General features: G+C 39.8%; 1 protein-coding gene across 4 annotated transcripts; it reads right to left on the reverse strand.

Moving 5' to 3' along the window:
* Nucleotides 1–254: 254 nt before the first annotated feature.
* On the reverse strand, nucleotides 255–11,598 carry LOC101158280 (uncharacterized). Of its 4 annotated transcripts, none has more exons than XR_002290731.3 (14): nucleotides 11,053–11,598; nucleotides 10,822–10,977; nucleotides 8,890–9,008; nucleotides 8,408–8,579; nucleotides 8,212–8,330; nucleotides 5,493–6,993; nucleotides 5,255–5,368; nucleotides 5,001–5,173; nucleotides 3,762–3,850; nucleotides 3,169–3,290; nucleotides 2,849–3,029; nucleotides 1,545–1,679; nucleotides 1,396–1,465; nucleotides 255–426 (listed from the first exon to the last, which is right to left on the reverse strand). XR_002290731.3 is itself a non-coding variant. In XM_004071810.5 (14 exons), the coding sequence occupies exons 1-14, from the start codon at nucleotides 11,483–11,485 to the stop codon at nucleotides 407–409; spliced, it is 3,417 nt and encodes a 1,138-aa protein (XP_004071858.4). In that variant the 5' UTR covers nucleotides 11,486–11,596; the 3' UTR covers nucleotides 255–406. The 4 variants fall into 4 exon arrangements, 1 of the variants encoding a protein (XP_004071858.4); XR_002290732.3 differs by having other exon boundaries at nucleotides 1,545–1,651; nucleotides 11,053–11,596; XM_004071810.5 differs by having other exon boundaries at nucleotides 1,545–1,692; nucleotides 11,053–11,596.
* Between the last annotated feature and the right edge of the window lie 3,274 nt (nucleotides 11,599–14,872).

Consider the following 14,872-nt stretch of genomic DNA (forward strand, 5'->3'; position numbering starts at 1 on the left):
CAATCCGTTTTTAAAGACGTCACATCACCACTACCTGATGACGACTGATGAAGGCGGAAGGTTGTAAGGTATGCTTGACAAAAACAAACCATGTCTGAGAAAAAAATAATTTAAGAACACAGACCATTGATTTTTTCCACACTCACCCTGATGCTTGGAGTCTTCACTGAAAATCAGACATTTCATTCTCTAAATTGTAAATTCAAAGAAGAAAACATTTAAAAATAACTTTTAGTACCAGTGGGTCAAAAGGCTGTCTGAACATAACATGTTTTTATTCAGTCTTTAATACAAACTTGTTGGTTCAAGTTTATTTCCATTTGTTTGTTTTGTTTATTTGTTCTGCTCTGGTTTTGACACTTGCAGAAACTAAAAACAGGATGCATTTGCGTAAAAGTGTCTTTATTCACCGATCACTGTTGGGACCTGCAAGCAGAGAAGAACAAGCTGTGATTCAGAAGTTTCAACCACATTTTCACATTTGATCTTCGAGGTTCTTTGAGGTCAGCTTGGTTGAAACAGATTTCATTACCGGTGTGCCAACAGGAGCTTTTAGCATTTAACCTCGTTTCTGTTCTGACTTTCCAAAATAAAAATGCAAATATACAAGACGCATCTTGTGAAGTTTTCATAAAACGTTAAGATACATTTTTCAATACAATGTTCATTTTATTTAATCTATAGCCCAGTTAATTTTACAGAAAAGGCCAATTTTGCAGCCCACAATTCCCACAATTCAACTACTTTTTACTAAACTGTTAGGTACAAATCAGTTTTCACTTGTTTCACCAAGTTTAGCATTCATCTCAGATGCATACAGCTCCAATACAAATACAAATGTCAAGTTTCCTGAAATGTCAGCTCTCCTAAACAGTATTCAGGTAATCTGGGAAAAACCTTTGAACTCTGAAAAGATCAAGACGTTTTTACCAAATTCAATTTGTCAGCTTTATGTTATGCCAACAGATCTCATTTTAATGATGTTCAGCTGATTTAATCCTCTCTCCTCTTCTTAAGATAAACCAGACATTTCGCTGCTTTGTGATAGTCATTTACTTTCACATTTGTTTCTTCAAAAACATCCATGAAAATACTTGATTTGAAAACAATTTATTTTATTGTACTATTTTAACAGCCATCTTAGAGTTTTGAGCTCTGCCATTCCCTATATTTTTTCAGAATTATTAAAAACATTTTAAATAACGAATGTATAGTTCCAAGGCATTGTAACAAAAGGCAAAAACAATTTACAAAATAAGGTAAAGAAAATAATAAAAAAGGTTAAAATATAAGCAGCGGTTCTCAAACTCCCCCCTTTGGAGGAAAAATGTTGGTATGGATCTAAAATCTCGATCTGATTCTGCAAAAACATTGAGATCTCCTCTCTGATCTTACCTGTTTTGCAGCTCACACTGCAGTCACCTGAAGCAGCTGAACACACCTCTGTAGTGCATAAGAAGTAAACCTGAGGAGGGGGATAGAAACACTGAAACGACCGGACAAGGACGTGAAACCGAACACAATCACAGTAAAATGAGAAGCACCTCCGGGTCCTCCAACAAAGCCAGCCTCCTCTGAGCGGAGTGGGAAGAGCTTCCAATGGCCACAGAAGGGAAGACTGTGATTTTCATCCTCTTAATGTGGCGGGAGTCTGGGGAAGGAAGCAGCTGCGAAATTCCCTGTTTGGGACAACTGGATGACAACAGCAATCCCATTGACAACTGAAAATCGACTCCACAAAAACACATTTACAAGGAAAACATCCATACTTTAGCTCAACCATTCATTTAGGTAGGTTTGTGTTAATGGGACCACCGCTCCCATAGTTCAAGCTAACCTTCAGCATTTTCTGACTGTTTCTCAGTTTACACTGTTCACTCTTATCAGGGGTTACCTTCCACAAATAACCGGCAAAAGGTCAAATCTGCAAAGTGGAAGTATTAGGCTGTAAACCTCCTCACTACACACTTTATACACTTTTCTCAGACAGACATGAACATTTTCAAACTTTTCCCTCTTCTTTAAGCACTCAAACTTCAAACCTTCGTAGAAAAAAGACCTGATTGCGATCAAGGATTGATTTAACTCTGGCATTCAGAGTGTGCTGGAGACACGGCATGGAAGAGATTGACAAGATCAACAGCCAATCAGGACACACGAATGCGCTGCGGTTCAATGAAAAATATCTCCACGACTGCGAAAGGTGACACTGTATATGGAGATTAGCAAACAGAACACTTCATGCAACACTAGCATCTGCAAAGGGTTCATTAAATTAGTCTTAATAATCCACTCGTGTCTGGAACATGTCTGCTTTGCAGACTAATGGCAGTGCTTTGAAAGAAGCCAAACTTGTTTAGTTTGGTTCATAGTTGATATGCTAACTGTAGCATCCGGTATTAAACTTGTCAGTTTGTAAACTTTGTAAGACATCGGAAAGAAGATTTGCTTGAAAGTTAATGAAAAATCTAACTTTGATCCTTTGTTTATTGGTGGAGTTACCTTCTAAAAATAACCCGATGGGTAAAATCCATAAAGTCAAGTCTGTTACAATTATGTAGATGTTTTAAGGCTGTAAAAACCCTCACTGCACACTTTATAGACTTGGCAGACAGACATTTTCACTTTTGTTTAAACTAAATTCAAACCTTCAGGGGAAAAAAAAAAATTGCACACTGATAGGGATCTAATAATTATGTAAATTTGGAAAACGAAACACATTCTAACAAGAAAATAAATTGTACTTAAGATAAAAAATTCAGAGGACATGAAAGGGAAACTGCATTACTTATTGAACAAACAAAAGAACCACAAGTCAAAAAGTAAAAACTTTTACGGATGAGCCTACCCGTCATATAAGAGCATCCAGCTGAGATATGGAGCCAGGGTGTAAGCCAAACAGGAGTGAACCAGCAGCAGCATGCCGGGCTTTGACGGGTCCAGCAGGCTCAGCTCTGCGTAAACCGGCTGACTCAGCACCAGACTCAGAGGGAGGCGGGCTTCAGGGTGGAAGCTGGTGAAGGATTCATCTACAGGGATACAAACATTTCATTTTTGCTTCCTTAAGAATAAAAAAAAAAAAAAAAAAAAAAAAAAAAAAAATTTCACTTATTTAACAGTTATACGTTCTCACACTTTTTGAAAGTCAGAAAAGATGCAACATTTAACCTTTTGCAAGTCTCAGCAGCACAGTGACAGGAGCTGGGGGGTTCTGAACAGGAGGCTCGTCCATCAGGTGGAACCTCACTTCACCTGCAGTAAAAGGGGAGGAGCTACAGCCCACCGTCATCCTGCAGACATTTGTGTTTGAGAAAAATTTGCTGCAGAACAGCCCAAGTTCTTTGCCTTAATGAATAAAACAACTCTTCAGTCAGAACCACAGTGGTCTCTAAAGTCAGATCTTTTAGAGCAGCTGGTATTATGTTGGAAAATAAGTAAAACATCTACAGATCCAACCAAGACAAAAAAAGCATTTTAAATCAAGAGTTAAAGGGATTAAGAGCTCCACATCTCAATCGAAGCTTGATGATTAGTCTAAAACAGTATTAGTCCCTGTTTACTAGTTGTTGTAAAGTAAACATGGCTGGCAGAACTACAGACATTTACAAATGACATTTGAAGATATCAATTATTAAAATACTAATCAGTTTATTTCCCTCTAAGAAAACACATTCACAGCATTTTATTCAAGTCAGCAAGTTAAACTATAATAGACTTATTGTAAGGAAAAAGCAGAAATCTGATCACGCCAATGAACTCACCTCACAGGAGATTTCTCTGCAGCCCTGCCCTCTTTGGACGAGTCCGTGCCGTGGACGTCCAGAAGATGAACCACCGTATGACCGAGCATCTGACAAAACCCAAATACACAAATCCAAGGGTTAAAGCTTCAGATGAAAACCAGAATGTGCGTACTGAAGGACCGCAGTCTGTAGTCTGTATTGATCAACAGTCCCTCCACCATCTCACATGGATCTTTTGTAATAATTGAGGCACAAAAAATTTGAAGTTGCAGCTGTTTGTCCTAAAAGTTGAGATAGTTCTTAGTAATATTTTTTTTACTAAATTAGTTTCAAATTTGCCCAGGAAGTTGCTTTTCCCTCCAGTTTATTAAAATGCAGTTCTATGCAACCTCACAACAACCAGATAAAATGACATTCTTTCTAAACAGTCATTTAGCTTTTAAATAGGTCTATTTTTTTGTTTGTGTTAGACCAACTGTAATTTTGGAACAATCAGGCCTACAATCACAGAACAGCCAATAGCTTTTAGACAAAAAAAAAACAACAACATTATGTTTATAAGTTTAACACAAAAACGTGAAAACCCTAAAGTTTTTTTTGTTTTTCTTTTGTTGTCCAAATCCGAAATATGACTAACAAAAATGTTTCCATTTTTGGTGACTAAAGTGTTTCATTTGAGTTCACTTTAATCTTGTTTCTTTTACTTTGTGTTACACTTTTTTAAACTTGACTTTGACCAGGTTTTTTAACGCGAATAAAGTTTGGAATGTAATTTGTCCTTCAATCGAGACATTAGAAAGCAGCAGTTTCTTTTATAAAGATGACTAGGTTCAAAATCTGGAATCTGAACTGTTAATAATTCCTTTAATCAAAGGAAAACTAAACTGTTTTCCTGCTTTTATCAAGAATATTTACAAACCTTTAGAACAAATGTTTGCCTTTGTGTGCCTTATAATCTGGGGCGCTCTACCTATAGTGAGGAAATACATAAACTGCTTCACTAAAAACTGCTAATTTCTGTCGACTAGCACTGATGACTAAAAACAAGCTACTTTCAGATGACAGCCATAATGGCAGGAACTGAGCAGTTAATGCAGAAAAGCCAAAGACCATCAGGTGACTTGCTGAACCAATGGTCAAAGAACAGCAGCAGCCTGGATGACAGAACTCAGATAATGTGAGAAGAAAACTGAAGAAAGCTCTCAATCCTCAGTTTTGATGCCCATCAACAGATGCCAAACATCCAGAGAGCCTCACATGCTTGTTCACTCCACAGCCGTCCAGAGGCACGATGTAGAAACCCAGATCGGAGGTCAATCTCTGCAGCGAGCAGGACGCGTTGTGTCCAGAGGAAGCAGCAGCAGACAGCAGTGAGGGCTCCAGAACAGAATCAGGCAGCGCAAAGACAAAATACTTCTCTGGAGTGCCGTCTGTTGATTTAGAAGCAGGGAAAAATCTCAAACCGCAAAAATACTTGAAGTCTGGATAAGTCCAGCTGTTAATGAGCTCACCCTTAAAAGTGTGTGAGCAGCAGCTCAGGGGATTCGTGCAGTCAGGATCCATCACAGGTCCGAAAGCACAAAGTGGGACAGCGGGAGAAAATGGATTGGTTCCGAGAAGGTATTCTGAGCACAAGTAGTAAAGAGAGAAAAATGACCTTTTTGTAAATTTCAAAAATATTCTGTTCAGATCAGGTCAGAACTTCCAGAAACATCCTTTCATGTAAGAACAAACAAAAGATGCATATACCTCTCATTAGATTAGACTCTTTTTCTCTAGTGTGACCTCCACTGTGCTGTCCAAATGGACGTGGAGCCATATAATATCTTTGTAAGGCGTTGTGTGGCGCCATAGGAGCGCTGGAAAATCCGTCAGATGCAGGAGAAAATATCCAACCATAGTTGTCGCTTGAAGCAAACAGAGATTCAGATGAGTCTTTACTGCCGGAGGAATGAGGTTCGTGGGTGTATTTGGGCACTTGAGGCTGATTGAAGTAGTAATGATAGTAAGGAAGTAGTAAGGGGAAGGAAGGGGAGGAAGAGGCTGGATGTCTATAGAAGGATGAAGATTGTTGCAAAGGTTTTGGAGCTGCTGCGGATCCGTGGGCGACCGTGCCAGACAAAGCTGCAGGGGGATAAATGAGATAGCCATAAAAGGGGTGGTAGAAGTACTGGTAAGGGTCGGGACGGGAGACAGATCCTTGGGAGGGGGCAGAAGACTGCTCAGGGGGCGGAGCAGCACCAAGCTTTGTTTTGGGAGGGTAACTGTGTGGCACTGGAGGCTGTGCTGCAGGAGTGACAGATGAAGAGCGCCTCTCATCCAGATCTGGTTTGGTGTTGGAGAAGGCCTCCGTTTGGTCTGCGCCTGCCTGCTTAATGTAAGCATTGATGCTGCTTTTGTCATAGGCCGAGTATGTGTGGAAGTGAGACATGTTTGCTTTTGTGATCAGGTGAGGATTTAGCAGACCCAGCCTCCTGGCTTCTCCTCTTGCAGTAGGTGGATAGTTGAATAAATAGTGAGGGAAATGTGAGGAGTATGGAGAATGAGGTATAGATTTCATGGGGACAGTATCAGGATGTGGTGGCACTTTAGGTGGGGAAATTTGTTGCGACGTGTCGGAAAACTGCTGAACATCTGAGACAACAGGATATTTAAAGCCGTGGGGATTAGTGGAGGACTCCAGTCCAGAACTGGTGTCTTGAGAGCCAGGAAGAGGTATTTTGGGGTGATGGTAGAAATGGTAATAAGGACTGAAGTCATGACTTGGAGAATCAGAGGTCTGGACCTGAACCTGGTAAGGAAAACCCCCAGCAGGTGCACTGGGCTTGTTTGAATCAAAGACAGGAGCTTCTGGTTTTTGTTTTTTATCTGGAAGCTTCTGAGTCAAATCCCTCATATGATCTCCAGACAAAAAAGGTCTGTTGCTCCTGAAAGGCTCGTACGCCTCTTCAGGAAAAATCTGGTGAGGATAGTGCTCCTGATTTAAATCAGAGGGTACAGATTGCGGAGAAGGGGGAGCATTTGAGTGAAATGTTGGGTGGGGGTAATAGGGTGGAGCCAAGTAGAAAGGTTGAATCCATGGCATCGGCCTGAGGGACTCCAGCAGGGGTTTAGCTGCCCTCCTGCTAAAGTGGGGAGGGCCATCAGCCAGTGGTTGATGGGTGAAGAGAAGCCCTTCAGGTGGGGAGACGGGACAGGCCAGCGTGTAGATCCTTTGCCCCGTTTGGAGAGAAAGTGTGTATTTCCCATCCTGCAGAAAGAAAAAGATTTCAATAGCACATCAGTGGTTTTATCTAGTCAAGCCTTTCAACACCGAAGATGTCGAAGACGACACCTAAACTTAGGTCCCTGGAACAGCAGTCTAAGCAAAGATAATCAGACCACTTCCACCCCAGCCACTTCCTCCAGCTCCTCTGGGGGGATTCTTAGAGTTCTTAAAACATGCACAAATGAGAAGCCGACCGATTAGTTACTTGCTTGCAGATAGGCAGATCCTTACATCAGTATCTGCCTTTCTGATCTGACAGAACTGGTTATTTTGGCTAAGATGACCGATGGTCCAGCATTCTCCCACTCATGGCGCGGAAGAGTTGTGCAAACCATGCATTCAGTCCTCTGCATGTCACTGCTGGCAACTACAGCTGTTAATGTTGATGCAAATGTCTTAAACAGGGAGTTATATAAAAATGTAATATTTGTCATTCCCATACGGAGGGAGAAAAAAACCAAAACCGCACCAACGCCTCGGCTGCTCTGCATGCGGGTATAACTGCAGTCCCTCCCTCCCCGACAGTCCATTCTCAAAAGTTTCTCTTCAGCAATGAACTGAAAAGTGACGTATTTTTTGTTCCAAATTGAGACTTTTTGAACAACGTGTGAAATGACCAAACGAATGTGTACCAGACCCTGCTGTTTAATAAAATGACAAACAAAAAAGAACTTTGATAAGGCCTTGAAAAGTTATTTTATTTGCATTATAATTTAGGCTACATTGCACCAGCAAACCGCACTGGCTATGGCTTAGAACTGATTTCACCGTTTCGTCAAATCCGTCCTGGCTACTGTTGGGCAAAGGCGTGTACACACTGGATAGTCTGTCGCAGGGCGCATGGAGCTGGAGCGGTTGTGATCACCATGCTGGCTCCTGGGAGGCGAGCAGGCGGCCAGACAGACTGTGGGATGGGGAACCAGCCTGCTCGGGCCTCCTGAACTTTTATATTTTTTTTATTTTCATCGAGGCAATGATTAAAAAATAAATACATTTATATAAAAAATTATTCTTGCCCTCTCTGGTTAGTGCAGGAAAGCAAGACTTCAAACTTTCTACTGGTATCCAATATCAACTTTAGCACAATTAGCAGATCTACAGATTAAGGCTTTTGCTCTTAAATATTTTCATCTCCTTTCCCACAGCAGGTGAATCACACCAAGGTTCACTTTCTAGTTACCAGTTGACTCATTTCCTCACCTTTATTGTGATGCCACACGTGAGGAAAGGCACAGCAATCACAATCTCTCCATCTTCTTTGTCCAGAGTGTAATCGCACTGCTCAGCCAGCAGCACTAAAGGCGTCCACTCTCCCCTCACTGTAGGAAAGAAAAAAGACCCAAAAGTAAACATTTACTTTGATTCATTGTGACTTTAAAACCATTAACGGATTTACCATTTATGCTTGGCTCCTCTTCGTTAAGCATTTCCTCTACTCTGATGGTCATACCATACGGAGAACAGCAGAGGGAGGAGGGACCCACAGCCAGAAGCTTAAGCTGAGAGACCGGACAGGACACTTTGATGGGAGTTCCCTTCCAGAGCAAAGGCAGCACATAACGGTCTTCCTTCAGAGAGACGGTTAAAGAACTTAGGACTTGTTATTTATTAAGAAACATGGTCTGACATGTTAAAATATGAGTTGATGGAGAATCTAATTCAAAGACAAGTTGAAGTTAAAGCTTTAAATGTAGTTTTATTAGTCAAGCTAATAATGTTTAGCCAACCAGAAACCAACCAATAAGATTATCTAAAATGTCTGGTTTAAATCATTTATAAAAAAATAAAGAGGTAGAATTAGTTTTTGATTTTTCAAGGTTATAACTAAAATCCTACTTCATTGATGGTTGTACAGAATAATAATGAAGCGTGTCCCACCTCCAGACGCATGTGACAGGCATCATACTGGGCCATCAGGCTGAGGTCCCTCCAGTTGGTCTGGACTGCATAACCACAGTGGGGCGGCAGCTGGAACAACGCCACCGAGGACTCGTTTGCTGAGATTAAAAAACAAAAAATTTCAGTTTGCTCAGAAAAAAAAACACCCCCGCAAAAGGTGAGAAAGGTTACAAAGAAGCAGCACATTTTCTTCTTGTAGAGGTTCTAAGATGACATTTTAACCATAAATATATAAACATGCTTGAAGTTTTTTTTTTAAACCGTGTTTTAATCAAAACAGGGCATCTCATATCTTAAACATTCACAGTTCTATTCAAATGTCTCAAAGCTTACAAAAAAAATAGTTTGGAATCACTTTAAAAAAAAAACGAGATGAGACAAGTTCAATGCAACATTTCCAACAATAGTTAAGAGAACGTTGGTCCAAACGGATAAACTAACCATCCAAAAGACTTGTTTTAGGTCCTTAGCCACTTTTTTTGCAATTTACCCCGACTGAAAACAAATGTGTTTGAATATCTTTACTATTGAACGCACAATTTATTACTTTGTCAGGTTCAACAGAGTCTGGAATCAACAATTCCAGAATCCAGTGCCCTGGAAATGTCAGAAAACCAGCGTGCATCAACGATCACTACATCAGCTTTGTATAATTCTTCATTTGGAAAAAATGTAAATGTATTTTTTTACAAAAGTATCCGAGTTCTCATCAGAAAAGCAGATTCATTAATAGTTTTTACTAGGGCTGGGTTGATAAAACTGATCTGAATTCATTGAAGCTGAATAATTGATCCATAAAAGTAGAGATTGAGCTTTTATGGCTTTCCTTTGCCAGGAATTTAACGCGCAACAGCAGTAAGGCCAAAAAGACTGCTAGCTTGATAACGTATAATGGAATTTCCCATAGGACAGCTAATGCTAACGTTTTTTTTAAGCAACCATTTGTGCTTTAAAGCAAATTTTTTGCTAAAATCTTCCGAAACACAGTGTTATGCTATAGCGCAAGCGCCACCTGGAGGCCAAACTGAAAAGTCCTCCAGGAGAGGCAGAACATCAAGATCTGCACTTTTTTGTGGGAGCTTCTTGGACTAAGAAATCAAGCACCACTGTACTACGTTAATCCATTGGTTTATTATTTAACTAATACATTTTTTGTGAAGTGCATCATTAATATGAATATCTTCAAAATGTATTTAGATTATTATTGTATTTATATTCAAATACGTCTAAATGTGTAAATTCTAAATCAAAATGACGAAGGCTCTGGTGAACTGAATCTGAAAATTATTGGTGATACTCAGCCCTCGCTGTTATTTAACAAATGGGTGATGTAAGATTATTGCTTGAATCCACGGCACTGGATAGTCCAGAAATTTTAGGGCTTGGCTTAGAGGAGTGAGAGATTTTGGACACAGTTTCTCTGCAACAGGTAGGTGTGTGTAGGTCTCTGCAGGCTGACCAGCTTTAGTTTAAACCACCATTTCACTACACCTACAGTCACAGCTATCATTGCATTATCTTCTTCAATCATCTTCTATATTTTCACGATGTCACTTTTAATGAATATGTTTAGATGAGCGCATTTGAAATATTTTACGAGTTTTGTTTCAAGCATTTCACCATTTATTATTCTGCTTAAACTTTTTATTCAAATCTATTTTAAAAGGCACTACCTATTCAAGCAGCTCAAAAACCTTTCAATTTCCCTTTTAAACTGCATTTTTGTTCACTAGTTTTAACAAGCCTGCAGGTTTTTATGCAAAGATGTTAACCATATTTGCGAGACAAATAAATATTTTTTATATTTTTAACAAAAAGGTACAAACTTGTCCCTTAAAGCCACCTTTTCACCTGAAAGACAGAAAACTAACATACAGAGCAGTGGTGATGATTTTCTCTAAATGCTCTGACCTCGGTCCAGAGATAACTGCACAGCCCGCCTCCTCCTGACAGTGAGGGTCATGGCCTCCTCTCCACACTCCACCACCGGCTGCAGCCTCAGCCAGCTCTCCTCTGAGCTGCCGGGCCTCTGACCTCTGACCCTGGCCTGGCCTCCCCGAGGTTTTCCTGAAAGATGAAAACATTTCCTGCTTTCTCAGTGGTGTAGCAGGTTTAAGCTGACTCAAGAGAACCCCCCCGAACCTGCAGAGTCGGCCTGGTAACCCCGCTGCTGGAAGGGCTGCTCCAGCTGTCCGGACATGATGGAGAACCTCCCGGGGACCACGTGGCTGACGAAGCCCGCGCTGCAGTTCTGGGTGGGGGGAGTCTGCGCGGCGAAGAGCCACTCTCCCTCGGTGTGCCTCCTTCTGTAGCGGTTCCTGAAGAACGAGCTCCGCACAGAGGAGACCAGCTTCAGCTTGAGCTTCTGCCCCGGTTCTCCTGAGGAGGTGTTCGCCGTCTCCTCCAAGCCACCGCGAGGAAGAGGAGGCGCGTGCACACCGGTCTCCGCTGCAGCGCCCGGCTGGAGGCGGCGCAGGGTCTCCGGAGGAGATAGGAAGGAGTCACACCAGCAGGTGAAGGTACAGACGAAGAGGAGCAGAGCTCCGAGGCGGTGCGCGTTCTGTTTCAAATGCATTTTTAATCACTCTATGCATCAAAACACTGAGAGCGAACGACGGCCGCTGGATTTTTTTGTAGACTTCCTGCCTGCACACCTGTCACTTAATTGGGCATAATCAATTGCACATGCGCACTGGGTGACAGAAGGGGAACTCATTTATAGCTTTTAAAATTTAACTTTTGTTTAAAAAAAAAAGTTAAAGTTTTCGGTCTAGAACTATCACACAAAAACAAAGCATAAAATAACTTTTACTGAAATAGAGGCCAGATACCTTAGACTTACTAAATGTTCAATAATATGAGATACATAGATTTTACAAACATAAATATTAGACTACTCTGTCAAAAATCAAATGTTGCATACATTTAAAGAGAGCATGCTGAGACAGTCTGCTTTGTATTGGAATTAAACACAATAAAAAAAAATGGTTCAATCTTTTTACTTTTCTTCAGAAACTTTTGGTTTTTTGGCATATTATTTTATGTTTTCATAAACACACACCAAAAAATCAAGTATTAAAGTTTTAAGAAAGTTTTGTAGGTCAAATATATCTCTATTGTTTATTTTATGTTATTTTTTGCAATAATAATAATTAAAAAAATCACTGAATGTGCTACACTTTATATCATTTTCCTTTTTTTACTTTGTCTGTTTATTTTATTGGGATTTTCTTTATGCCCTCTAAGTTTAGCCCTGATAAAAAATGTTTTATCTCTGAATTTATGTTGTTATGTTTGATAATACAATAATTCGTGGTTACTTTAGCAAAACAAAAAACTAATCTAACCACTTTCTATTTACCTTCATCAAACACTACAACTATCAAAAAAGATTAAGTTGATTGGGGGTTAAAATCCAAGCTTTGTCTGTTTTCGTGACTTTGGGCAAAACGTTTAACGCCACATAAACTTTAATTATAAGAAAAAAAACAAATCTATCTGGATCAACACCATCTGATAAATGGAAAATATTATGCTAATATTTTTTGCTTTTTAACCACCTGTATTTGTTTCCTTTTATTTGCACAATAAAACAGAGCTGCAAATGTGATGCTCCTCTTTGATATTGTCTTTATTTAGGAAATGATTTTATAGCTACATGTATTGTTTTATATAAACTTAATAGAAGACATAATTATTTGGTATATTTTCCAATACCTTCAGCTGCATAGGGCCGATAAATTTCATAAATGCTGCAATGTTAAAGTCCCGCTCCAATCATCTTTTGATCTATTGCCAAAATTTTATCAGTGGTCTTTTAAATATAATTATGACATTTATAGCCATAATTAAAAAACGTGTCGTTTTCTAGGACATAGTTTCCCCAGAGCAGCAGGAGTTTATTAGAAATTTACCTCTGAGTTGTGAACGGGACCTTCCGGTTTCCTTCTGCCCCACTAACTTACTGCCCCTCACAACCCCAACCTAATATTACCGCAGCAACAGAAATGGTGAGCAATATTGGAGCTATCAAACCGTACACACTTGAGCCAGATCTGAGCTCAGATGGGTAAAATGAAGATGTACATGGATCTAATTGTCTTCACGTGGATAAATCAAAATGGAGCAGAGCAGGAAGCTTGTGTCACTAATACAATCTCATTTAAACTGCTCCTGATTCCCAGGATTTTCAGGCTAAATGACATTCCCAACAATTTAATTAAAGAGATACTCAGAAATAAAATTTTAACCCTAATTTTTTTATATATATGTCCCAAATCACGAGAAAAATACCACAAGAAGATGTTAAAAACTAACACCAAAAGCATCTCTTAAAAACCCCAAAGCATCTAATACAGGTATATGACCACTAGAGGGCGGCAAAGCACTAACAAACCATTCTTTGTTTATTTACTTGCTCTGACCTGCAGCCAAAGGCTGTTTCACAGAGGTATCCACAGTCTAACACCGTACTCCCACACCTGCTGTAAACTCAACAGTCATGTATTTGGACTGTGGGAGGAGGTCTGAGAAAACACAGACTTGAGGGGTGGGGCAGCTGAGATTCATGTCAGCGGCTCATTGACGCCTGCTTTCATTCATTCACGGTTTTAGCAGGAGTTTTTACTTTCCTTTCTGTTTAAGTAGGATTTTCTGGTTGGTAACATTCTTGATCGTTTCAAAAGAATATGTAAAATTCTCTCTGTTGTCACTAATGCTTCATTAAACCCAACTGTCGCATGTGGTGATGAATCGATCCAATGAGAACACAAACTGCACTCAATTGTGAACATTTTTAGTGCTACTTGTTTCCATTAAAGCCAGAATAGAATGATGAAGACTCTGATCTACTGCTTCAATCACAGCTGCCCCATCGTGGGAGTTGTTTTAATAAGACTCCTTTAAAAAAAAATCTGGATCTCATAAATGGATGTGGTGGAGGGTGTGTCAGTTGATCAAGGGCGCGGCAGGGCGATGACTCATTTTTGGAGTTGCTTAGCTACATCCAGTAGTTATTTTCTTCAGAGTACACGTGCAACAGGATGCACGCCTGGATTTCGTTGCGAGTTGAAGACTGTGTGTGTTTCTTGTGTAGGAGGCGGCTTTGTGTGAGGCACAACAGGAGCTGAAACACTCCCAAAGAAAAGGGAGAAATCCTGTGAGGAGAAATTACAGTTAACTGCAGTAATGTGAGAGATGAAAGGAAGCAAACGGAAGCTGAACGAGAGAACGCACATGAAAGGAGTCAGGAATGAATCTCTCAGCCAGTAACCATGGAAACCATAAGGACCTTGTGTTTTCATTGAATGTAAACAGGCTGGAGCTTCACCGATGGCACACAAGAACAGCATGTCACTTTGGCAGTCGTACTGCCTAAGTGACCAATTCACCCATTAAATGAAGTAATAGCATTCATATACAAACATATTTTTTTCTATTCTTGAATAATCTTAGTTCAGTTGAAGGTAATTTTAGTATACCCTCTACAAATTTTAATTAAATAAATACAAATTGACCAATATAACTGTTGTGGAGTGCTAATGGATGAAGAGAAACGGTTTCTTCAAAACATTATTGTTGCCACTAGCATTTTAATGCCCACAAACATCACTAACTGTGATCTTCTACAATAAATACCGATTAAAATGTCCACATTTATTGGAATAATAATCAATTTAGATTCATTCTTACTCAGAAAATGTTTAATTTTTAATAAATGTGACTAAAAAACAGTAAATGTGTATTTAGAAATATTCTCAAATAGCTTATTGACAACAATGAGCGGGCCATTCTTCATTTTACTTCAATGAACATCCGTCCTCTCATATCAGATTTGAAAAAAAGAAAAATACTGGATGTGGTGACAGACAGGTTTTGTTAAATAAACATCCACAGTAACGGCTCTTTGATAGTGACGTTAACTGGCTTAAGTTCCAGAACGTTTCTGGGCGTAAATAGTGAC

Source organism: Oryzias latipes, chromosome 8 (assembly GCF_053564925.1).
Source record: "Oryzias latipes strain Hd-rR chromosome 8, Olatipes_Hd-rR_3.1".
NCBI lineage: Eukaryota > Metazoa > Chordata > Actinopteri > Beloniformes > Adrianichthyidae > Oryzias > Oryzias latipes.

Bases quoted from the DNA above. Each gene is read 5' to 3' on its own strand.
- LOC101158280 (XM_004071810.5), bottom strand. From the start codon at position 11,485: ATGCATTTGAAACAGAACGCGCACCGCCTCGGAGCTCTGCTCCTCTTC. The intron at 10,978-11,052 runs GTTCGGGGGGGT...TTCATCTTTCAG, and splicing joins TTACCAGGCCGACTCTGCAG to GAAAACCTCGGGGAGGCCAG. The intron at 1,693-2,848 runs GTAGGCTCATCC...GTTGTCATCCAG, and splicing joins TGGATGCTCTTATATGACGG to TTGTCCCAAACAGGGAATTT.